Source organism: Phascolarctos cinereus, unplaced genomic scaffold (genome assembly GCF_003287225.1).
Source record: "Phascolarctos cinereus isolate Bilbo 61053 unplaced genomic scaffold, phaCin_HiC Scaffold_4;HRSCAF=312, whole genome shotgun sequence".
Classification (NCBI taxonomy): domain Eukaryota; kingdom Metazoa; phylum Chordata; class Mammalia; order Diprotodontia; family Phascolarctidae; genus Phascolarctos; species Phascolarctos cinereus.
The window spans coordinates 247,094,316-247,121,764 of NW_027555847.1; the positions used below are offsets into that span (position 1 = coordinate 247,094,316).

At 35.1% G+C, this 27,449-nt stretch overlaps 1 protein-coding gene across 4 annotated transcripts in view; it reads right to left on the minus strand.

Annotated features, from left to right (window-relative positions):
• The window catches only part of COMMD10 (COMM domain containing 10), a 230,811-nt gene that overhangs the window by 152,383 nt on the left and 50,979 nt on the right, over window positions 1-27,449 (minus strand). The window contains exon 6 of one of the 4 annotated variants that reach the window (XM_020967374.2): window positions 1,282-1,941. The exons of the other annotated variants lie outside the window; for them this stretch is intronic. Within the exon in view, the coding sequence (XP_020823033.1) occupies window positions 1,864-1,941 (78 nt within the window). The 3' untranslated portion in view covers window positions 1,282-1,863. Of the gene's footprint in view, window positions 1-1,281; window positions 1,942-27,449 lie in introns of those variants that run through there. 4 annotated transcript variants of the gene reach the window in all.

The following is a 27,449-nucleotide window of genomic DNA, read 5'->3' on the forward strand; positions in this document are numbered from 1 at the left end:
AGAAAAGGTTGGATATGACAGACGTTGTGGAGGTAGAAATGACCAGATTTGGCAACTGAATGGATATATGAAGTGACAAAGAGTGAGAAGTCATCTATAATACTGAGGTTACAACATGGGTGACTGGAAGAGTGGTGGTAGCTTTGATAGAAAAAAGGAAGCTTGAAAGAATAATAAAAATAAATATATGGATAGCATTGTCCATCATGAGACTTTTGGAGATGTCTTAGATCCATGCAATTGATGGGTATCCCCTCAGTTTCCAATTCTTTGCCACCACAGAAAGAGTTGCTATAAATATTTTTGTACATTTGGGTCCTTTTCCCATCTTTATGATCTCTTTGGGATACAGCCCTAGAAGTGCTATTGCTAGGTCAAAGGCTAAGCACATTTTTATAGCCCTTTGAGCATAGTTCCAAATTGCTCTCCAAAATGGTTGGATCAGTTCACACCTCCACCAACAATGCTTTAATGTTCCAAGTTTCCCACATCTTCTCCAACATTTATCATTTTCCTGTTTTGTCATGTTAGCCAATCTGATAGGTATGATGTGGTACCTCAGAGTTGTTTTGATTTGCATTTCTCTAATCAACAGGGATTTAAAGCACTGAAAAAGAGATTTTTAAAAATGAAATATTTTGAGGAAATAATCAAAAGTAATAAATCTTACCCAAGAAATGGACTCCCTGGAAACTAGAAAGGACCAAACAGAAATCAATGACTCCATGAGACAGCAACAAATACATAAAACAGAATCAAATGACTTAAAACAATAGATGAAAATGTAAGGTGTATAATTTTTTTTAGTTGACCTAGAAAACAAGTTAAAGATGAGTTAAAAAATCATTGGACTTTCTGAAAATTATCATTTAAACAAAAAAATCTAGACACTATATATTTCAAGAAATCACATATGAAAACTTTCCAGATCTATTAGAACCAGATAGTAAAGACAGAAAGAATCCATTGATCACTTCCTGAAAGGAACCCAAAAAGGAAAAGACTTAGCCAAAATCCAGAGCTGTTATATATAAAAAACAAACAACCAAAAAAAATTACCCATAAGCATCCAGAAAGAGTTTAAGTCACGATTACACAAAACCTGACAGCTTCTACTAAAACGAGAGGAACACTTGGAATATAATATTCTAAAAGGAAAAAAAAAATTTAAAGACTGATGCCAAGAAAAACTTACCTTGCAAAACTAAGTACAATCCTATGGAGAGTGGAGGGGAGAGGAGAATGAGTAGTATCTTTGAAATATAAATAAAAAACTCCAGAGAAACTTAGAAAGGTAAGTTTATTTGAGTAATTAGAAGGAGCTGTTGTGATGATGTAATGCTAACACTCTAATAGGGGAAACAGAATCAAGTGTCCCTTCAGAAACTTAATGTCTTTAAAGACTATTTAGGACTGTTAAAGTCCTTAATATCATTAAATGATAGAGGGAGTGGAATAAGAAAAACAGACAAGGAGGGGAAGGGGGAATTGGTTCTATTCTGAGGGTTTGAAGACAGAAAAGAGAAGGGAGGGTAAGAGAAATATACTGGTGTTGTTGTTGTTTGTCCTTCATTTTAAAAAGGAGCAATGACATCACAGGGTGAGGTCTTGACCCATGAGAACAGGATTTAAGTGTGACAGAATTGCATAAAGCAGTCAGCCTCACTCTCTCTTCCAGAGTTATCAAAGTCCAACGGCAAGACAAAAGTCAAGATGGTGATGGCCTGAGATGCAGTGGATGATCTTGGCCTCTTCAACGTCTGACCAAGCCCTAAGCACTTACTCCACAATGCCTGCTTCAGCTGCTTTCATGGCCATTGGAAAAAAACTCTTTTCATCTTCCAGTTCCACTGGGGGAAGTCTTCACATACTTGACGCAGGATGAATGAAAGGAGTGACAGTGGAGGCAATGAGTACAGACAGCTTTTCCAAGGAGTTTGGCTGAGAAAGGAAGAGATATGACAAAGGCCAGTGATGGTTTGGTTTGGTTTGTTTTGTTTTGTTCTGTTTTAAGAGGGGACATTTGGATGTGTTTATCAATAACAGGGAAAGAACTAGTAGATAAAGAGAGGCTGAGATTAGAAAGGATGGGGGCAATCTTCTAAAGAAAAATAATGAGGGACAGAATAAAGGCACATGTCAGAGGGGTTGATCTTGTTTTTTTGGGGGGGTTGTTTTTGTTTTTATTAATAATAAATTTATTTAACTTTAGTTTTCAACATTCACTTCCATAAGATTTTGAGTTTCAAATTTTCTCCCCATCTTTCCCTTTCCCCTACCCCAAGACAGCATGTAAATTGATACAGGCTTAACATATACATTCATATTAAACCAATTTTCATATTAGTCATGTTGTAAAGAAAAATTTGAACCAATGGGAGAAACCATGAGAAAGAGGAGTTGATCTTGTTGAGGAGAGACTTCTTAATGGCTTACATTTTTTTTACTACGATATTCTGCAGAATAAAAAAATGAAGCTAATGCATAATTTTTTTTAGTCAAGGCTTTCATCTTCACACACCTCACTTCCCTCATACACACATTCTCATACTTTCATCCCTAATGTAGCCTGTTGTAGACTGTCTATTTCATAGCTTACCTGATTTTGGCATGTATAAACATCTCTTCAAAGTGATGCCAACTCCATCCTTAGTCTCAAATAGTTAAGTAGAAATAAAGTGCTGATCATTTCAGAGAATTTTCATTTTAATAAACTCTTTGATCACTATGGTTTTCATCTATCAAAGCTTCAAAATACCAAATTAAAATCCAATTTTAAATATCCATGTCAAAGAAAGGAAAGCTTGAAAATAATCATTCATTCATTCAGCTAGGCTGGGACTCTACATACCTCCCATCACATCAGGAAAATTTATCCAATGCAAGAGGTTGTGGTTCAAAATTTTGGTGGCATTTCAACCGAGAAGCAAGTAACAGAGAGGTGGCTTTGATACAATAAAAAATGCATGGAGTATGTAGAAACAGAGCTTGAATTCAAACCCCACCTCCACACTTACTACTTTTGTGACTTTGGGTAAGTCACTTAACATCTCTGAGATTCCATTTCTCAACATCTGTTAAGGGTGGCGGAAGGGATGCGGGGGATGGAGGGGATGGAGGATTAGGCTAGATGGCCTTTGAGTTTCCCTTTAGCTCTAAAAATTTACACAGACTTCTGGCAAACAGAAAAAAATATATACGAACATAAACAGAAGTTAACTACAAATTCTAAGATTTTGAATTTTGTCTTGCTAGACTGTGCAGCTATATATCAAGGGCTTCATTTTTTGGACTTAAAAAAACTTGTTCATTTAGGGATGGGGGATAGTGGGAACAACAGATTAACTTTAAAGAACTTAATAACTGAAAAATAAAAACATTAAATTTAAAAAAGGAAAATGTCTGAATCATCTATTCCAGAAAGTCTACAGTGAGTAAAATTTCCATTAGCTGGTGTTATTCAACTTTCATGACAATTCTCATTCTAAGTACCTAAGAGTAAGTAAGAGAGTTAAGTGATTAGGATCTATTACATGCCTCAGAATTGCTAAGTTATTAATATAATCCTGTGGAAATCATTCAATCTTTTTGAACTCCTATCTCCTTATTTATAAAAATAAAAATGTTGATAACTTGTTGCTTGAAAGGAAAGAGAGAAAAATGTGACATTTATATAGTTCTTCAAGCCTTTGGCAAAATAATCATGTAACACTAGCAAAAGCAGTTTGTTCACTGCTTGTCTAAAAAAGGTTTCCTCCAAATGACAAATGGTCAGGTGACTTGAACAGAGGAGGTTTTTCAGAGGAAGAAATCCAAGCAGTCACATGAAAAAATTCTCTAAATCACTAATAATAAGAAAAATGCAAATTAAAACATCCCTGAGGTACTACCTCACACCTATCAGGTTAGCTAAGATAACAAAAGAGGAAAATTACAAATGCTGGAGGAGATACGGGAAAATAGGTATAGCAATGCACTGACGACAAAGCTGTGAACTAACTAGCCCAACCATTCTGGAAAGCAATGTGGAACTATGCCCAAACACCTATTAAACTGTGCACACCTTTGACTAAGCAATATGACCAATAGGTCTATAGTGACGAAAGATAAAAGGAAAAAGACTCATGTACAAAAATGTTATACAAGTTCTTTTTGTGGTGACAAAGAATTGGAAACTGAGGGGAAGATCATCAATAGGGGAATGGCTGAAGAAGTTATGGTCTATGATTGAGATGGAATACAATTGCACTGTAAGAAATGATGGAGAGGGTTTCAGAAAAACCTAGGAACACTTATATGAACTGATTCAAAGTGAAGTGAGACAGAAGTGGGAGGAAAAAATTTAGACAACAACATCAATATTGTAAAGATAATCAAAAGTGAAAGACTTAGTAACTCTGATCAACACAATGATCCATCACAATTCCAAAGGATTTGTAATGAAAAATGCTTTCCACTTCTAAATGGAGTGTTGATGGATTCAGAACAAAGAATGGAGCATTTGTTTTCTTCTTTCTTTTTCTTCTTTTCTTATTTTTTGGTGGTGGGAACATGGCTAATTTGGAAATTGGTTTGATATGACTTCATATTTGGAATGGGTTTTGTCTTCCTAATCTTTTCAACCGAGGCTTGAGGGGCTGAGCAGAGAGAGAGAGTTTGGAATTGAAAATAAAACTCAATAATAAAGGGAAACTAAATAAATAAAAGTTTTTCATCTGCCAATGTCAACTATTGTTTCTAACACACTAGTCAGTCAACAAACATTTATTAATGCCTGCACTGTGTCAAGCACTATGTTAAACAGTGGGCAAGTGCCTTCCTTTTCCATTGATCACATCAGTTCCTATCCACATTTCAGCCTCACCCCACACCACTCCAACCTTGAAGGGAGAAAAAGAAAACAGCATTTGAAATGCTGTCCCAAGCATCTCTTTTAATTTACATCGACAGCTGAAGAAAAAGGTGCTTGTGAAAGAATACAAACAACAGTAGGATCTTAACAAAGCTTTTTGGTTTCTAAAAGTTTTTGAAATGCCACAGTTATAAAGGTAAGATTAGTGCTGCAGGAGGTTAAAATGAGTTAAAGAATATTATGCTACCAACGGATTTGTTTATATTAAATGGGACTTTATATTTTGAAAGATAAAAACCTTTCTCAGCTTTTGTTTCTCAAAAAAGCTTTAAGTCTGAAAGAAACAGGACTGCTGTTAACAGAAAAGTATGTATCTATTATTGCCTCTTACTAAAGAGATTCATTCATCTTCAGCTGCCTTCGTGTCTTACTAGTCTCATCTACTGCATTTAATTAATATGAGCAAGGGTTTTGTCTTCTCTATGTTTTGCTACAGCACCTAGCATTTATGGTGCTGACTTGCATTTCTGAGGGTCAATAGAGAGCTGGCTGCTATAAAAAGAGACACAGTCTACGTTTAATGGATTTAAGATATAGCTAATGTCAAAACAGAAGTTAAATAAGAATTACTAATAGGAAGAGATGCCAAATCTCTAGCATTCTAATTGCTTCCACATCTTTATTTCACACACCCACACACAAAAAAATTATTCTGATGCTATTTGCATCAGAGTAACAATAGCATATACTTCTCCCAATTAGTCACAACTAGATCTCTGCTGTCTCCACCAATACCCAATTTTAGCTATATATTAGATCAAATATTAATAAGAAATGAACAGGTACGGAATGGAAGAAGACTATAAGGAGAAAGAGGATTAGGATTAGAATTCTTGTTCCCAGTCCCCAGCTCCAATATCTATTCCATCACAGTGCCATCCTAATTAGCACTAGCACCATCTAAGGACAGAGCACCCTCACTAGACCCCTGATGCCTCCACTAAAACAAGGTGAATGCAATTCTATCTTAAAACAAAATTCTAAGTTATATTAAGTGATTTAATTTTTGGCCATCAACCTTAGTTGGTAAATTTAGGTTTCACAGATTAAAAAGCAATATGGGGTGGGGGTTGGATTTGAAGTTGAGGACTTGTGTCTGAATACTAGTTCTATCATTTACTATTAGTATGCTCTTGGACCAATCACTTAGGGTCCTTGATTCTCATTTTCTTTTCTATAAAATGAAGGAGTCGAAGTATACGACTTCTGCAATCCCTCCTAATTCCAAATCTATGTTCTATGATAACAGCCCTTCTATAACACAGAGACTCAACTAAATTACAAACTAAAAGTACTTAAGTAATTTGTTCCCAAACGATAAAGGACAATAAAAGGAAAATAACCAAGGAATCTTGGTTCAGTCATTGGAGTACTATCATTTTTATTATGATGACACAGCCAAATATGAACAATATCTTTCCAATTATTTAAGTCTGTCTATCTTTCTGCCAAGTGTTTTATAACTGTATTCATATAATTGTTTTGGTATGTTTATTGTACGTTTTGGTAGGTGGATCAGCAAATATCTTACAGATTGTATAGTGATTTTGAATGGATCTTCTTTTTCTCACTTTTCCTGTTGGAATTTGTAGGCAATATAAAGAAAGGGTGATTATGTGGATTTGTTTTACATCCAGTTGCCCTACTGAAGTTATTGCTTCAATTATTTTTGGATGAATATCCAAGGGTTTGCTAAGTATACCATCATGGCATCTACAAAAGTGGTAAGTGTGCTTTTTCTTGGCCTATGCTTATCTTCTCACTTTCTTTTTGTTTGTTTTATTGCTATAGCTGGATAGCATTTCTTGATTTTAGATAGATACTATTTATCATAGTGAGGAAGAGTCCATCAATTTCTAAGATTTTTAATGTCTTTTAACATAAATGAGTGTTGTATTTTTTCATAATATTTTTCATCATCTATTGACCTAATCATGTGCTTTTTATTACTGTTATGGATAATAGGATATATTTATAATTTTCCTAATACTTTATTCATATTTTAGTACCAATATTCATTGAAGACACTGATCTATCATTTTCTTTTTCAGCTTTAACTCTCCCTGGTTTGGAGATCAGGATCGTATTTGTCTTATGGAAGAATTTTGGTAAGATTCTTTTTCCTCTATTTTTGTAGATAATTTCTATAATTTAGGAATTAATTGTTCTTTGAAAGTTTAATAAAATTAATTCACTTTCAGATGGATCTGGTCCAGGGTTTGGGGTTCTTGCAGGGGAGACAGAGGTAGAGGAGTGGTTATTTCTAGTTTATTCAATCACTTTTATGTGACTGAGTTACCTAAATTTTCTATTTCTTGTTCTGTTGATCTAGGCACTTTATAATTTTATAAATATTCATCCATTTCATTTATCACTTTTAAAGGACATCCAGTCCAAGCCTCCATGTCACAGATGATGAAATTGAGACTGAGCACAAAATGATTTCAAGGTCACACCATTATCAAGTGTCAAATCAAGACAGGATTTAAACTCAGTTCTTGTTCCTGTGGCACCAAGTTCAAGACTCTTTCCACTGAACCAATGCCTTTATTTTTTCTTTATTTGTTTTGAATTTCACTTTTTTCATTTTTACATTGATAATATAGTTTTATCTTTTTAAAATCAGAGTAGTTAATGACTGGACTATTCCCCCTCCCCCTCCAAAAAAAAAACAACTTAAGAGTTTCATTTTATCAATTTAATGAGATTTTTTTGCTTTCAAATTTGTTTTTGTTTTCAGAAATCCATTTTTTGTGTGAAAATAGTTGAAGTTTTTTGGTTTATTGCTCTTCTAGTTTGTCTGCTTGGTTTGTTTTTTTTTAATAGCTGACTGCCTAATTTATTGATCTGTTCTCTCTTTATCTTGCTGATAAAAGAATTTAGGTAAACGAATTTTTCCCCTAAGGACTCCTTAGACTTCATCCCAGAAGTTTTGGTATATAATCTTATTGCTGTCATTTTCTTTGATGAAATTATCATTTGTTTTTATGATTTGTTCTTTGACCCATCAATTCTTTAGGATTAAATTATCTGACGTCCATTTAAGTTTGAAATGTTCAAATTGGCTATTTGTTGATCATAAATTTATTATATTGTAGTCAGGTCAGAAAAGCATATGTTTAATATTTCTGCTTTTCTGCATTTGTTTAGAAGGTTTTTAGGCCCTAGCACATATTCAATTTTCATAAATGAAACATATAAAGCTGAGAAGTATGTATAATCCATTCTATTTATATTCAGTAAATACCAGACAATTAACATATTTAACTTTTCTAAATCATATACAGCCCGAGTTTTTACCATTTTGTTAGATTAGTCTATGTCTGAGAAGACCGTAATGAGGTATCAAACTATTGTGTTTTTCCTATTTCTCCCTAGAATTTAATTAATTTTTCCTTTATGTACTTAAATGTTATACTAAATGGTGGATCTATTTAAGTATTAATATTATTTCATTATATATAGTGCCTTTAAATGTATGTAGTTTCCCTGTTTATCCCTTTTGACCGTATTTATTTTTATTGTTGCTTTAGCAAACATCATGGTTGCTATCCCTGCTTTTTTGAGTTTGCCCCAAGCATAATAAATTCTGCTCTAGCCCTTCATGTTAATCTTGTTTGACACTACTTAATGTTTTAAATGTATTTACCGTAACAACCTATTTTTGGATTATGCTTCCTAATCAATTTCAATATCCTTCTTTACTTTATGGGTGAGTTCATTCACTATCATGATTGTTCATGTGTATTTTCTTCCATCATAAGCTCTTTTATTTTTTCCTTTCTTTTCCCTCCCCAAATCTCTCTTTGCAAAGGAGACAGAACAAGATCAGCACTAGCCATCTATAACTGAAGTTGTCTGCTCCTGGTCCTCTGCCCCTCCTCTCTTCACCAAGCACTGATCCCTATCTTACATACTAATACATGTTAAGATAACAAATGTGAAAAAATTAATACGTTGATAAATTGTCTTGTATGCAGATTTGTGGAACCAGGATGGTTCTTATCCTACAAGACTGTCAGAGAGCAAAGGTGGCCACTTATAAGAGTTTGTTGAAAGTTTATCCTGGCCAATAATAGCCTGTCTTTCTAGACCCATAAAAAAATTTCTTAAACCAAAGATTCTTAATATACAAAACAGGAAGAAAAATACATGTAACTACCTACCTCAGAGAATTGTTTTGAGAATTCATTGAAATAGTGTATGTAAATGGTGCTACAAATTTTAAAACACTGTAAACTACTATTTTTATTAGATACTTAAAAAAAATTTTGCCAATGCAAAATGCCACCATTTTGCCAGCAAAAAAAAAAAATTAGGACTTGAGGGAAAATTAATATATTTTCCCCTCATCCATTTCTACTACCTTATCAAAAAAGTATATTCTTTGTCATAGTGTTATTTCATTAAAAGAGATCTCTTACTACCATATTTTATTTAAGACCCCAAAGTTACTATTCTAGTTTTGGGCTTTAATGATAGAAAGGTCATTGCAATTTTAGCCTATAAAAGACTCTTTGTTTTTTATTATAGTTCAACTTGTTTTAGTATTTTAGAACACCAAGTGTAAATTTTGAAGCTATAGTAGCGATAAATGATAGATCCCTGACAACTGTGAATCTATTGGCAAAAGAAGAAACAAACTTGCTGGAATTAAGTGATGGAGGTGGTCAACTGAACCTTTCAATCACCTGATGAAGGACAGCAAAAATGCAAACATTATTAAAACCTAACTGCTGATGAGTGTTTGACAGGAGACTCTGAATAGTCAAAACCTCGAGAAAAACAGATCTTTCAAAAATGCACAACACATTTATAGATACATTATGTACAAACTCCTAAAACTGTCAAGTTCACAACAAAATTAGGCAATTATTGATATTTTACATTTTTAAATAGAATGGAGTACACAAAACCCAAAAAACTAGCTAGAATAGTCATTACGATCAGAATGTCTTTGCTTTGTTATTGAATGAACAAAATAATTTGTCTGAAAATGTTTCTAAGCCCTCTATTACCTTGATGTGCTTCACTCAGTTGACCAATAAACACTTAATGACCATGCGCATGATATCACGCTAGGTAAAGAGAAACAAAAAATAGCCCTTGTCCTCATATACTTCTATGGAGGGAGAATGAGGAACAGCACATACAGAGATAAAGTGAGAATATATGCAAAGTAAATAGCAAATAAATTTCTTTAGAAATCAATCCTGTATTTGCCAAAAAACAAAAACAAATGGGGTTACAAAGAGTTTTGGACACAACTGAAACAACTGAACAACAACAATAATAACAACAGTCAGATCTATGCATAAAGAAAATTACTTTGGCAGCAATCTGGAGGATGGGCTGTAGTGAAGTGAGACAAGGCAAGGAGACCAACCAGAAGACTGTTATAATAATCTAGGCAGGAGGTAAGGGCCTGAACTAAGGTGATACTGTGTAAAAAAAGAGAAGGGGCTGGACACAAGAGATGTTATGGAAGCACACAGCAAGAATTACAAAAACACTAATACACTTTCTAAATTAATCACTTCTATCAATCACATAATCCAAATAACATTATTGCTAAGGTTAAAATTGGGATTTTTATATCTTCTTCCTAATTTACAACTATCTAGCAAGGCAGGATATCAATTTCTTGTTTCAGCAGCACAATATATGATACCTTTTAACACTGCCTTACTGAGATATCTGCTGAACCCTAACAGGAGGTGAATCCCAATGCCAATTATCTGAATGTTCCTCCAAGATGCTAAGATTTAACTCTAGTTGAAAACACACACCCTTAAAAATAAATTTCCCCTCTACTTTTACTCCAAATAAAAGAACATCTCTCAGTCTCTACAATTTATTGCACCAGAACTGGGTATATGATCCAAGATCTACTGATACTTCCCCTGACTACGTAACTATTAATTATATCCATCCCCTTAATTCACTGATACTACCACCCTTGAGTTCAGGTGCTCATCACTTTTCACCTATATTATTTTAATAGTCTCCTAATTTAGTAACCCTATCTCCTCTCTCTGCTCTTTAATCTATCCCCCACACAGCTGGCAAAATGATATTTCAAAAGCACATACAAACCATGGCTCTGCCCTGCTTTAACAAACTCCAGTAATTCTTTATTTCATCAAGAGTCAAGTTGGCAAGCAAAGCCCTTCACCTTTCTAGCCCTAATATATACCAATCTCCTTTATGAATTCTTCATTCCAATCAAATTGCCCTTTTGTCATTTTTCACAGAAGACATTATCATCTCCTATCTCTGTCCTTTTCACTGGCTATACCTCATGCCTAGAACACACTTCCTCCTCACCTGTTCCTCTTGGAATCTTGCCAAACCTGTTTCTATCTCCACAAGATTTGCAGACTCACCACCTTAGCTCACCTGTACTATTACAATAACTTCCTATTCCATTTTCCTTCTTCAGGCTTCTCTCCACTCCAATCCATCCTCCACACATCAGCCAAAGTAATTTTCCTCAAGTATGGATTTAACTATATCATCCCCCTTCTCAATAAACTATAATGGAGTTGGCCAGGTGGCACACACCTGTAATTCCTGCAGAGGGGAAAGGATGCTTTCCTTTCTTCTTCCTTCCTTCCTTCCTTCCTGATTGGGATTAATGCTTTCTTTCAAAGTAAAGTTCAAACATCACCTCCTAAATAAAGCCCTTGCTGATACCCCCAGATTCTAGTGTTTCCTCCCCCCAAATTATCTTGTATCTATTTTGGATGTGTATGTTGTCTCCCGTTAACTCACAGCAAGGACTGTTTCACTTCTTCATATTCCCAGCACCCAGTGACATTAAATAAACGCTTCACCACTGACTGATAGTCACTTTCTTTAGGTGATCATTAATCTGATTAGTGGAATGTGACTAACATATAGCACAGGGTAACAATGTGTTGTTTTTATTAATCCATCTCATACTGATTACAAGAAAAATAGTTACAAATAACTGAATACACATATAAAAGATATTGTCAATGACTTCATACTCTGCTATGCAATTCTTGAAACCCCTAACAAATCACATAAAGGGATATTCTTTTTAGAATAGGAAAATTACACTTAAAAATAATTAAATATATTTGCCTAAATCAAGGACCATGACAAATAATTTTAATTCCATATTTTAATTAAGTTTCTATTACTATTTCATTAATCATAAATTACTATCACATGAGACGGGCAGCTAAGTGGCACAGTGGATACAGCACCAGGCCTAAAGTCAGGAAGACTCATGTTCCTGACTTCAAATATGGCTTCAGACACTTACTAGCTGTGTGACCTTGGGCAAGTCACTTAACCCTGTTCGAACTGGTTTCTCATCTGTAAAATGATGTGGAAGGACATGGCAAGCCATTCCAGTATCTTTGCCAAGAAAACCCAAAATGGGCATGCAAACAGCCAGTTACAACTGAAATGACTGAACAACAATCACATGTGACCACAGGAAACAAAACAATGTTTTCTATGAATCTGCTGTCTAAAATGGTCTGTAAAATTATCAACATGTATTAGACATAAGTGCTCCAGAAAAGTAAAATAAAATTAAGACTTTGCCAGTTTAATACAAATAGATAATTTTACAAAAAATGTATTGCAAGTCTAAATACACAATACTCCTCTTGCAATGAGAATGTGCTTAGAAGCTCAATTTATAAAGGATATCCACATAAAATAGAGTTGACACTCTAACAATCAGTTCAAGACAATGTACTACAAGATCATAATTAAAGATGTCAATGGTAAAAACAAGCCAGCATCCTAAATGGAGAAGAGCAACCCCAGCCTCAAACATTCTCAACAAGATGTTAACGCCAAAATTATTTGACAAGTTATCACCTTACTTTTTCTTCTTTGCAACTGTGGCACTGAGTAGAACATATCCTCCAAATCCCTGGCCTAGCATATATGTTTATACTTCCATGAAAACCACTTTCAATTTTAATATAAGTGCACCTAAGGTTTCTTTCTATAGTACCTTTTTTCTAAAAAAAACTCAGTCATTAACATATCTTGTGTTCTCACAAAAATCCAGAAGTGAAATTGTTTCTAGAGGGGAAAAGAAATCAAATGACTCACCTCAAATCATGTAATCATAATTTATATCTAATAGGGCTGAATCAAGAACCTAGGCTTCAATGTTTATTCAGCAGTCTTTTCACTTCAATGTGGGAGGTAGTTTTGGACACAGTTTTGTCCAAAAAGTCCTGAAGCTGGAGGTAAGAGACCTCATGTCTCTCTAATCCTGGCTCTATCATTTATTAGCCATGTGTCCTCCAATAAGACACTCGAATGACTTCTGTAAGCCTCTGGTGGCTAATTTGCAAGATGTACATATATATATAATATATATATATATATATATATATATATATATATATATATATGCACACACACACACATATAATATACCTATTACACGGAAAGTGCTTTGTAAACAATAAAGCAAGATATAAATGTGAGCTGCCATCATTCTTTAACTTTATTTTAATTCCCAAATTATTTATTATTAATAACTACCTCACTATAAGAGCTACCATTTGTATAACATATAATGGTTTACAAAGAACTTTAGATACACCTTATTCCCCTCCTTGTATTCTGTTACCCAGTGACTCTGGCCTCCTTGCTGTTCTTCACATAAGACATTTCACCTCCCAACTTGGGATATTTCATTTAATAGCTATCTGCCTCAGTTTCCACAACTGTAAAATGGAGATAATATAATAAACCCTAACTCCCAAGGTTGTTGTGGGAATAAAATGAGATACTTCTAAAGTACTCTGTAAACCTCAAAATACTATGCAATGCTAGCCATCATTTTTGTGATTATTATTCTCACAATAAGCTTGTGAAGTAAGTAGGCAATTAATCAAAGCATCAGAATTTAGAGAAGCATGGAAAAAAGTGTATGAATTAACGTAGAGTTAAGTAAATAGAACCAAGAGATCAGACAATATAAAGGTGTCCCAAAAGTCTTAATTTTAAGCTACTAAAGCTTAAAACTGCATATAAAGACTATAATGATGTAAATGAAGCCCCACTGAGAGACAATCAAACTCTAATTATTTGTAATAACCAGCCTTTGTCCAAGAGAACAGATGATGAAACACAGTTCCCTCTTCTGGTAGATGTGAAGTATTATACAGACTGTCCAGTATAGTTACTATATCGGCTGGTTTAGCTTTAACTGCTTTTCTGTGTAACACGAGAAGGTTCCATTTGGAGGAGGAAAGATACTGAGGAAGGGACTATGACATAAAAACAAAAAGCATTCGTAATTTTTAAGCAGTTCATTAACATAAAATATGACAACTAGACATTTCGATATACCTATTTTTCCTTCAAATGTTTTCTTAAGACCATATAACTGGTCATGATTAATGCTAAAATCTTCAAAGAGGAATCAAAAACTAAAATGAATGATAACTTCTGTTACCATCATCTAGTCACCAGTGGTATGTTCCTATTAATTAATTAACTAAAAATGTTTCCACTTTTTTGCTCATAAAGATAGTTCCATCTTTTTTCATATAATGACTACATTTGTAAATGGGAAAACACACTTATATTGAACTTAGAGTTAACAAATTAATTCCCTGAAACCCGTGAGGCAGCAAGTATACATATTTATTGTCCTTGTTTTACAGATAAGGAAGACTGAGGTTCCAAAAGTCACACAGATGGTATTTTCACAGTGTTGAACCTAAGTGTTCTTTCCTTTAAACTAGGCATCCTTAACCTCTCTTGTCTCATGGACCCCTTCTCAGAATAATATTTTTACATGCAAATATACAAGATTACTAAGGAAAACAATCATATTGAAATATAGTTGTCAAAATGTTTTTTTTTAAGTTCACAAAACCCAGATTAAGAACACCTACTGTAAACTTTGCAGCTTGTCATAAAAACTCATTAAATTTAACGTGAGCCTCCTTGTTGAAAAGAATTTGGATTCCCAGAAGCCCTGGATTTACTATCTTTGTGATCATTTGTAATCGTTATAGTCATCGTATAGCTGTTTTCTTGGTTCTACTTATTTCACTCTATATCAGTTCATGAGTCTTTCCATGCGTCTTTGTATTCATCATAGTCTTCATTTCTTATAGCACAGTAAGGTTACATTACAATTATGTACCATGATTTATTTAGCCATTATCTAATTGATGGGCATCAATTTTATTTCTAATTCTTTATCACAATAAAGTGCCGCTATAAATATTTTAGTGTATATGAGGTATGGACATTTTAGTCATTTTATTTGCACAATTCCAAAGTGTTTCCTAAAATGGCTGAACTAAATCCACAGATCCACATGCCTATCTTCTCACTACCCCTCCAACTTTTGCTAATCTCATCTTTTGTCATCTTTGCCAATTTTCTGGGTATAATGTGAAATCACATAGTTGTTTTAATTTGCAGTTCTCTTATAAATACTGATCAGGCACATTCTTTTATGTGGTTGTTAATAGTTTTCACTTCTTTTGAGGACAGTTTGTTCTCATACTTTGGCCACATATCTTCTGGGGAATAGCTTCTGGTGAAAGAGAAAGGCAGAGACAGAGACAAAGAGAGAGAGACAGAAATACAGTGAGATGGAGGGAGATGGAAAGATCTGTTAGTTGTGAATATCTCTTGGATGCCAAACTCTTATCTGAAAAATTTGAAAAAAATACTTTTTCCCATTTAACTGCTTCCCTTCTTCTCTGGGATGCATTAATTTTGCTTGTACAGAAGTTTTTCAACTTCATGTAAGCAAAATTATCTATTTTTATCTTTTAATAGTTACTTCTATCCCTTTTTTGGTTAAGAATATATCTCCTACCCATAGCTGTGAAAGGCACGTGATCTGCTTCTCTTCTAATTTTTTATGGCATGATCTTTAATATTAAGGCCACGCTCATTTTGCCTTTTAAAAAATAATTGATAGATCTATTTTAGAATGTCCAGCCCCAAGGCAGAAGTCGTATTCTCTCATCCAAGCAGCTTTTTTTTCCCCCTTCATTAATAAAGAGATGAAGGTAGTGGAGGAAAGGCACTTTAAACAAATGCTTAAAGACATAGAACAAGATATCTATTTTCAGATACAGCTAATGTTTTCATCTGTTTTTCATTCAACTCTACTTGTTTATTATAAGGGAAGGCTTCTATTTTGATGGGGGTGGGGAACTTAGTGGTTAGTACCAGTGATACAAAAATAGAAAAGAAAGAACAAAGTGTCATTAAACATTAAAATATATATATATATAAAAACATATATATGTGTGTGTGTATATATACATATATATACACATATACATATACATATACATATACATATACATATACATATACATATACATATACATATACATATATACACATATATATATAAAAAGGCTGAAAGCAGCTCATAAGAGAAGACAGAAGTTTGGAAGTTTTGTTACTATGGTGTCAAATTTAATACAGGCTTTTAAAAAACTATATAATGGAAATTCAGTTTCATATACAATCATTTCTGTTCTTTATAGAATGAAATGTTAATATTTGTTAAGAGCATACTAAAAAATTCATTTAAAACTAGAAATTATTTGTCTTTTCTAGCAGTTTTTTATCTACAGGGTATTAAATTCTTAAAGCTCTCTTAAAATTTTTCAGTTTAATTTGTTGAAATAATTTACTTCTATAATTTTTCCTTACACAAGTGGATGTGTCTTTATGTTAACAGCTTAAAGAAAACAAAAAAAAAATAAAAATATATTAAACATCACTAAAATAAGTCAAAACTATTTCCTGTTGTTCACAGCAATTTCCATGAAATCTACAATAATGGACATTGAGAAGAATAAGACAGGTAACATTAAATCACTTTAAAGGACTTTTATACACCACTTTAACAGTTTACATATATTATATCATTTGAAATAAATCTACCATTGGTTGACTATTGACAGTCAACATAAATTGACTACTGACAAAAGAATATATCTCAAAATGTTTCGTGGAAATGGGATACTCAAAAGATAGAATTTTGCTCAATCAATGAAACTACAAGCATTCAAGCAACAGCGATGTGCCAGGAACTGTTGGGTACTGGGCTTGGATCTGAGGCCATTCTAGGTTGGAAGAACCTGGATAAAGTGTGTATTCCACCTGCTATAGCCGTCAGGATCCCAGGGTCACCTCTACCCCACACTAAAGTATCAGAATTTTAATGAAAGACAGCAATGAAAAAACTGCACTTATAATATTCACAAGACACCTATCTCAGATTCCACCTGAAAGGCCATGATATCCACTGGGATTAGTCCAGGATCTAGACAATATAAAGTTCAGAAATAGAGCTGTAGTAATCATTTATATCACCATTAAATGATGATTAGACTAGGGTACTGTCAGATGGTACTATTAAGGCAGGGACACTAGTTTTGACCCATACTCCAAATCTAGGGAAGGGGGAAACTGAGTAAGTATTTATATAGAGCCTGCTATGTACCAGGCACTAGGTGCTTTATAAATATTATCTCATTTTATCCTTGCAACAACACTGGGAGGTAGGTGCCACATCCCTATTTTACAGATGAAGAAATTGAGGCAAACTAAGGTTAAATGACTTGTCTAGGATCACACAGCTAGTGTCTCAGGTTAGATTTGAACTCAAGTATTCCTGATTCTGGGGCCCAGCACTCTATTCAATATGGCACAGTCAGTTTAAATCTAAAGCTACTCTGGAAGCTCTACCTGGCATATAATTACTTTAACGGAAATCCTACCTTTCATTTTAAGCATCATAGTTAATAAAACTGTGTTTTTGAAGAATATTATTTTAAAATTCAACCTCTTCCTTTATTCTTCAAACTTATTCACCACAATAATAATGTTCTTAAGATGCTGAGCGGCATGCTGTATAGAGAACTGGACTTGGAATCAGAATGACCAGGGTGCATATCACATCTCAGATACCTCATACTAACTGTGTGACCCTAAGAAGTTACTCAATCTGACAGTGTCAACCTGACACCCTAGGCAATTCTGTAAGACAATAAGCCATAGAAAAATTGCTGACCAGCACTGATAGAAGGCATTTCTTCTTCTGGGAGTTTCCAATATCAATGAAATCAGAGATCCAGTCCCTATTTCTACATTTTTATGGCATTTTACAACATGTATTATATTCACTACTTCATGTGGTCTTCTCATCAATGCTAGAAGGTAAGTATTGTTATCAATCTCATTTTACACATGACAAAACTGAGGTTTAAATTGGTTAGCACAGCACAAAAGTCACATGCAAACTGAGCCCATGTTCAGGAACTCCAAGCAAGGTCAGTGCTATTTGGATTAAATTGCACTCTTACTCTTAGGAGAACAAATCCTGATGCATGTAAATGATAGTCATGGATAAGTTACAGAAGTCTTACTATTTCTGTCATTACCAAGCCCCAGCCCAATAAATGTCAAAAAGTAATAAATGCTCCTGCTTGTCTACATGTGGCAAAAAAAAAAAGGCTACAATGATTCTAACAGATCAAGCTGCTTTAAGAATAGTGCTCACATATTTTCACATTTCATAAACTATGATCTTATACAAAAATACAATATATACAGTATAGCTTGGTTTTGGTAGTTATTTTTACATATTATAATATTGTTGAGTTTTTCAAATCTGACCTGTCTATCACTTTCATAAAAAGTTTTCAATGTCTAAGTTTTCAAATTTTGCCACATGTGACATTTTAAACATAGTTATGGCTTCATAATTTCTGATTTGGCCCAGACCACTGATTTCATCAGTATAGAGAACTTCCAGTTAGGAAACTTCCTTCAGCAATTTTCATCCACTGATAAGCAATCACATTTACGGCTGGCCAACTGCCATACCACACCTTTAAGGTGATCCTTTTATAGTAGATCTTCTACTCAGGGTGACAGAGATCTTTGAGTCAAAGATCCCAAAGAGGTCAAATACCTAATAACACAAGGAATAATGATTCTAGAGGTCATATTCATTCCTTCTTAAGACATGTAGGAAGGAATACTCCTACTTAGGGAAAAGGATGCTGTTTCATTAAAAGTGAAACGGATGCACAGAGAGCCTGCCTTAGAATCTGGAAGACCCACCTCTAACCAAGTCCTGGCTGAATGCCCCTGGGGAAGTAATTTAATCTATGGGTGCACCAGGAGACTCTCTAAGACATTAAGTTACAGAAAAGCTCCTGCTCACCAGGAGTTCCCGAAACAAATCACAAGGTTACACCATCTTAACAAAGCAAATCATGCTAAATCGTTTAGGCAAAGTTTACATATGCTGATTGGACAATGATATTCCATTCCTTACCACTAAGAAGTTACAAAGAGGCATAATACCTATTATAGAAATTACTGAGACAATGTGCAAGAGTCTTCTGGTATAGTCTTAATCTGGAAAATATTTTCAAGAAGCATTTGTGATGTCTTAAATTACATTTAAACAATTGCAGTGTGGCAAAATGAAAAGAACACTGGATTATTGGGCAAGAAACCTGGATTCTAACCCTAGCTCTTCCCCAAGCTCTCTTTGTGTGTATATTACAACTAGCAGGACCAGGAAGTAAGTAATCCTAGGATCATGGATTTTGAGCTGGAAGGACTATTCAGGATTATCTAGTCCAACCCCCTTATTTTACAGATGAGGAAACTGAGGTCAAGAGAGTCTGAATGACTTGCTGAAGATCACACAGGGAAGTGTTTGAGCCAGCATTTAAGCCCAGATCTTTTGACTTCAAATTTGGCATTTTCTACTGCATCATATGGACTTTCTACAGGACAGGAAGTCTAGTACCTGGAGCAGGTGAATTTCAAAGTATAGTTTGATAACTATATTTCGGTATAACTGGTTCCCCTTATAATCCTATGTATTTTACTTCATGCATTTAAAAACAGTACACTAAGAGGGGCTTCATCAGACTGCCAAAGAATTGTGTAACAGAAAAAAGGTTAAAAACTCTTGCTCTAGAATGTAAGTTCCTAGAGAACAGGTATTGGTCTATTCTTTGTATTTGTATTGTACCTAGCACAGTGCCTGGTACAAAATAGGTACTTAAAATGCTTCTTTATTAACTGTTTGGTCAGACATTTACTGCATTGTGTTGTAAGTGGGATGCAGATAAATGATCAAAAATGCAGAGAAGCAACACATTATAATGGAAACATTACTGTTCTGGAAATCCAAAGACACAGGTTCTATTCCGAATACTGTCACCAGCTCCTTATATGACCATGAGCAAGTGACTTCAACTTTCTGGGCATGAGTACCATTATCTTCAAAATGAGAGGTGTAATTAGATGATCTCTAAAGTACTTTCCACCTTAACAGTCTTTGATTCTATAGTAATTCCACACTGTTTTCTTTAGTAAACCAGGTATAATTGGACAATTATTCTTTCTTTGTCTCTAGCTACAAAGGTTAGTTTTTGCTTTTGTTTTCTAAACAAACATAAACCTTTATTGAATTGCCTTGAGGTAACTTTTTGATGTGTTTGGACCCTCTGAATTCTACCCCATTAATACTCAAAAGAGAAATCCTTCTGCTATTAAGGAGATGCTCTATTAATTTTTAAATTAGTAAGAAAAGAATTTTGAAACAAATCCCACCTCTATACCCAAAGACACCACCCTAGAAAAACACTCTACCATACAAGAAAATTCCATACTCTGGCAGTGAAAAGGATTTTGTCTAACAGCATTAGATGGATAACATTTCTGACATCTGTTTTCCTAACTAACAAAGGTTAGTCAATCTGTTATTGTGAATCAGATGGCTTAAATGTGTGTTTAAGAATGCATACTTTGGAAACACTGCTGTTTTCTGTTCCTCTTTATATTATGAAATGTTCATGGTTGTTAATGTTTAAATTCCTTACAAAAATTTCTTTTTAAAAAAGTATACGTTGCTGAGGAGTAACTACTAGCCTTTTAGCCATATCTGACAAATAAAGAATAAGGAAAGAAGCCAAGAAGAAAATTAAGTGTCTAAAAAGAAGAGTATAAACAGGATTTTTCTATATTTTACATAGATCCTAAGCTTTTATCTTTAGCCAGCATATGCAATTATTTGTATATAAACCAATCCTGGCTAGAAAAGTTACACTGAAGTTGTAACAGCTCAGTTACTAAAAGAATCCAAATCCAGATAAACTCCACAAGATACAAAGTATCAGACATACAAAGGACAATTAATTCCAATATTACATAAACAATATTACATAAAAAGAAGGAAAGAAGAAATCACAATAAACACATATAAAAATATGATCTTTATGCCTTAATTAGAAAGGGAACAAAAACAGAGAAATAAAACTATGGACCAATATCCTTAATAAATATTGACACAGAGATAGGGACTAAAATATTATCAAAAAGAATATAGCGACATGTTACAAAAGACCACATTCTATGACCCGGATGAATTTATACCAGGAATGTTGCATTGAATCAATACTAGGAAAACTATAACATAATTATATAACATAACAGATCATAATAACAAAAGTAATAAAAATCACAGAACTATATCAATAGATACAGAAGAAGCTTTTGACACAATAGAACTCTTTAAACTAAAAGTAAAAAATAAAAAATTAAAGTATAGGAATAAATACACCTTTCCTCAAAATGATCAAGAATCAGCATCATCTATAATAGAGAAAAATTAGAGGCCTTTCCAATAAGATCAGGATGTAAATACTTGATAGAAATAAGCTAAATAATTGCAGTCCTAAATAACTGGAGAAAGATAATTCCTCATGATTGAGTTATGTCAATACGATAAAATGACAATATTACTTTCAATAATTTACTAATTCAATGTCAGGCCAAGTTATCAAAGAATTAATTTATAAGGTGGAAAAAAATAACACAATTCACCTGGAAGAACAAAAGGTCAGGAATCTCAAGATAAATAATGAAAAAAAATGGGAAAATACCATATCTCAAATTATAATACAAAGCAGTAATCATTAAAACTATCTAGTACTGGTTTCAAAAAAATTTTTTTACCTTGATCAGAACAGATTAAATACACAAAATCCAGAAGGAAATGACCATGAACCCAAAGATCCCAATTACTGGAATAAGGAATCAGTATTTGATAAAAACTAGTAGGTCCAGCCTCAGACCAAACACTTGACACTTACTAGCTGTGTGACCCTAGGCAAGTCACTTAACCCCCAATTGCCTTAAAAATAAAAACTAGTAGGAAAACTAGAATGTAGTCTGGCAGAAAAAGGTTTTAGACCATAATTTCATACCATATACCACAATAAACCCCAAATAGATATATAATCTCTATATAAAAGATCACAAACAAAATAAATTAGAGGAAGAAAGGAGATATCTTCCACAACTCCGGAGAGAAGAGCTAACCAAACTAGGAGCTAAAATGGAAAATTCTGACTACATAAAATTTCAAAAAACTTTTCACAAACAAAATTAATATAGTTTGAATTACAGGATAAAGAATTAAAAGTGAAACACTTGTTTCAGTAAGTTTCTCTAATAAATGTCTGATTTCCCAGATATACAAGAAATTGATCAAAACATAAAAAAGAGCCATTCCCTAAAAGATAAAGGACCAAACAAGCAGTTCTCAAAAGAAGAAAAGTAAGTTGTCAAAAATCACATAAAAAAACTATCCTAGCTTACTGATAATAATCACTCATAAGACTGGCAAATGTGATAAAAAAGGAAACTGACAATTGTCAGAGAGGCTGTGAGAGGACAAATACTTTAATGCACTGTTGGTAGAGCTCAGGCATTCTGGAAAGAAATTTAGAATATGCCCAAAAGTCACTAAACTATGCAATACAACCCTAAGCACAACTCCTCAAAAAAAATCAAAGAAAGAGAGAAAGGTCCTATACATACAAAAATATTCACAGCAGCACTTTTTCTTAATAGTTACAAAATGGAAACTAAAGGGACATTCATCAATTGAAGAATGGTAAAATCAATTGTGGCATATGATTATAATAGGATAGATTCAGAGAAACCTGAGAAAACTAGAAGTACATGCTCTAGGCTTATTCTCCCCACCTAAAATGGTAGCCTGGGTCCCCAGAAAAGCAAACTCTTTTCCCCTTAAGTTTCTAGGGATCCCCGGGGGCTTCAGGAATGGTTTTCTACTGTTATAGCTCATGAGACCCCACCTGGTATGCTTTTCTCTGTTGTTTATCAAATGAAACGCATTAGTCATACAGACTTAATTAGCTTTTACTAATGTTTACTAAGGTGGCAAAGTATGAAGAGTTGTTACAAAACAAAAGTCGTTGACACATTCTCCCACCAGGATATACAGAGTTAAGGGGAAAGTGGGCCAAGTCCACTTAACCCTCATGAGTAAAGTGATTAACTCACAGCTTCTGATTATTGGAAGTCTTTCTCTCCCTCTATGAACTCCTCAATGACGTTCCTCTTAGGCTCTGTGTAATGGCCTGAAGCAGGAGCTTACAAAGAGCTGGTCTAATTTGTCCTTGATTCCCAATGCAGAATCTGGGGCCAGTCACTGCTGTTCCTGAGAGGCTGCTAGGACAGTGATGAGAGGTCCAAATCCTATGACGTTCTAAAGTTCACAAGGTCATCCTTTGGTCAAGAGGAAGGAGAGATAAAGGCTCTACCCTATCCACCTCCCCAAGCAACTCCCACTCAGGAGCCAGTCTAGAGTTACTCTCTTCTCTAGGATGCTTGGCACTCAGATCACAAGTCCAGAAGACCAATGGTAAAACATGCTTCCCACCTCCTGAGACAGGGACAATTGACTAGAGGTATGGAATGAGAGATCCATTTTCAGACATGGTCAATGTGTGAATTTGTTTTGCCTGGCAACGTTTGTTGTAAAGGAAGGGAGCTACTGAAGGTGGAGAGGTGATAGTGACAATCATGCCAAACAAAGAAGAGAAGTATCATTGAAATATTTTGATGCATAAAAGAGAAAACAGTGAAATTCAGTGAATGAATGGATAAGCAGGACAGCTTTGGAACCGTGTTGAATTTATTATGTATTTTAAAAAAACAAGTCATATGGAAAAGAGATTAGTGGTTTCATATATAATCCTTCTTTTCTGCTCTTCTTCATATGTGGAAATGTATAAGTTTATTGATGACTGTGAAGGTCAGAATAGCAAAAGAAACCAAAATTTTAAAGCCTGGGGGAGGGGGGGAGAAAAATAGCTAACATCTGAATGTACTGTTACTTAAAACTCATTAGAGAAAATAATAATAGGTTACATTTAGATTATGCTTTATAGCTTGTGATATCATTATAGTTTTGGTTTCAGATTAAACCTTTCTTTCAAGAACTCAAAATATTCTGTTATAGTAATAACAGCCCATGTTTAGACAGTACTTTCCTCAGAACAACCCTGTGATGCAGGTAATAGAGTATTATTATGCCCATTCTACAGATAAGGGAACTGTGGTTCCGAGAAATCAAGCGAATTGCCCAAAGTCATAATGCAAGTAGGTAGTAGAGCTGGGGCTCAAAATCAGGTCCTCTGACTTCAAATCCAGTTCTTTCCACTTCACAAGAAAAAAGATATAGTTTCCATTTTCTAACGTAGCAGCACAGGCTTTGGGCTCAACTCTCCCAGTCTTACACTAGCACTGAAAGGTTGGGTCCCCAAAGGACAGCTGGTTCCGTCTCCTCTCAAGACACCAGGGGATTACCCTAAATATTTAAGAAGGGGAGGGGTTTCTATTATACTAGAACTCATAAGCCCCCACCAACATGATTCCCACAGGTAATCAATTTATATCAATTATAATCAATTATATTAACAAGACACAGTTAGCTTTTTTAGAAACAGTTACTGGCTTAGGAATAATAAGAACAGTTGTTACAAAGCATCCCTTCAAACTGGGGGCACATTCTTTCATAAGCACAAAGAGAATCCAGGGGAAAGTGGATTCAAGCACATATGACAAAGGGAGTTGCTGGAAAGCCTTTCCAACCCGTCATGGGGTCCCAATGAAGCTCTTTTTAGGTATGGCATAGCTTTCTTCTAGAGACCCTCTTTCTTCTTGTACAGCCCTGATGCTGCCTCTCCTCAGAATATCTAGGATGACTTTGGCTCCCGATGTGGACACTGCCAGCAGCCACTACTGTTCCAGGGACAATGCTGGGATGCTCATAGGAAGTACAAAATCTTCCAACCTTTTGAAGTTCACAAGATCTTTTTCTGGGGTTAAGGAAGAAAAGGGAACAGATGTTTTCTGTCCCCATTTCCCACCGCTGTCACCAAAGTAGCACAGTGGATAGAGCTCTGGGCCTGGAATCTGGAAGATTCAAGTTCACATCCGGCCTCGGACACTTATTAACTGTGTGGCCCTGGAGGAGTCAATTAACCATTGTTTGCCCCAGTTTCCTCAGCTGTAACGTGGGCCTAACAGGGTTGTGGTGAGAATCAAATGAGGTAATATTTGTTGAGCCCTTGGCATAGTGCCTGGCACATAGTAGGCACTTAATAAATGCTCGTTCCCTTCCTCTTCCCCCAGCAGGGGCTTGGTTAGACTTCCTTCTACCACTGGGCTGACCTACCACTGGAATGCCAGAATCTGAGCTGGCTTGCTATTTTTTCCAAGCCCCAAAGGCGTGACTGAGTCTCCTCAACCAATCCCAATACACTTTCTGTGCAGCATCATTTTATTTGACCCAATGGCTTTCACTCCTTCCAAAGTTATTGGACCTCTAGATGTTAGTGCCTTCCACTCTGAAGGCCTTGCCTGCAGCTACGTCAACACTTTCACTAATTGATTCAAAAGACTTGTTTTTATCTGATAATGACATTAGAGTAGGCTACACTGAGGTAGACATGATTGAGTCAATAGACCCCCTACCCTTACAATGATATTTGACATGTATGGTATAGCAAAAAGAACCCTGGATTTGTAGTCAGGAGAGCCTAGGTTTGAATCCCAGCCACTTTCGTTATACTACCTATGTGTTCTAGGACACTCTGGTCTCAGTTCCCTCATCTGTAAAATAAGAGAGTTGAATTAGATGATAGCTAAGGTCCTTTCCAAGTCCAAACATTATTTGGACAAATATACTTCTTCCACGAAGCTTTCCCTAATCCCTAGTCAGAAATGATCTATTCACAATGCCTTATTGATACCCCTCTCATTAATTTGCCACAATCTATTTTTATTATGCTCATTTGTTTATACCATTTATCTTCCTTAACAGATTAAACTACTCAAACATTTATTAAATGTCTACTATATATAAAGAGAAGGGAGAAAAGGAATAAGCACTTTTATAAAGCACCAATTCTGTACCAGGCACTGGACTAACTGCTTTACAAATACTAATTCACTTGATCTTCACAACAACCCTGTGAGGTAGTTGCTGTTGTTATTCCCATTTTACAGCTTAGGAAACTGAAGCAAGCAGCAGTTAAGTGACTTGCCCAGAGTCACAAAGCTAGTAAGTTTCTGAAGCTGAATTTGAATTCAGGTCTTCTTAACTTCGGGCCCAGTGTTCTATCTACTGAAGCACCTGGAGAGACAATATTCTAAGTACTGAGAATACAAAGGGAAAAAAAATGAGTCCTGCCTTCCAGGTATTTACATCCTACTGAAGAGATGGCATGTGCCCAGATAGGTCAATATAAGGTAATGGATGGAAGAAGAGAACACTAACACTCAAGAGGGAGCAGGAGGAGGAATTGAGCAACGGAGGAGGCTTCACTCAGGAGGTGGCACCTGAGCTCAAACCTGAGTGGAAAAAAAGGATTCTGAGAACCAAAGGAGAGGAGAGGTTACATGAGGCAGAGCCTATCTCCAGAGACCCAGAGAAGGGAGAAAGACCACTGAGTGCAGAGAACAGCGAAGGGCTCCATTTGGCTGGAAGGCGGAGTACAGAAAAGGGAGAAGTCTAGAAAAGTAGATGGGAGGCAGCTTGCAAAGGCCTTGAAATGCCAAGCAGCAGCAGTTTCTATTTCATCCTAGAAGTAATTGGGAGTCAAAAAAGATTTCCTAGCAGAGGAATAACAAACGTGGGTCCTATATAGGAATACTAATTTGGCAGTTGTGTGAAGGATGGATTAAATAGAAAAGATACCGATGGCAGAAAGACCAATCAGGCAAAGTCTAAAGTGGGACAGATGAGAGGTGACAGAGGGGATGGAGTTGAGAAATGTTGTTGGGGTGGAATTGAGGTGGCATGACAACAGACTGAATATGAGGGAAGAGTTGAGAATGATTCTGAGTTTACTAAGCCGTGCACCTAGAAAGACAGACATATTCTCAACAGAGGTTTAAAAGAGAGCAGTGGGGATGGGGGGGGAGGGAGGGAAGAGGTGGAGGGGAAATGATGAGAGGAGGAAAGGCAAGGCAGCATGGTATAAGAGGGAGAGCACTGAACTTGGACAGAAGACCTAAGTTCAAATCCTGCTCTGCCAACTTGTTACCTGTGTAACATTGGGCAAGTTACTTCAGGAATTTAGTTCTCTGGGCCAGTCTCCACTTCTGTGAAATAAGGAAGTCTGCACTATATGAT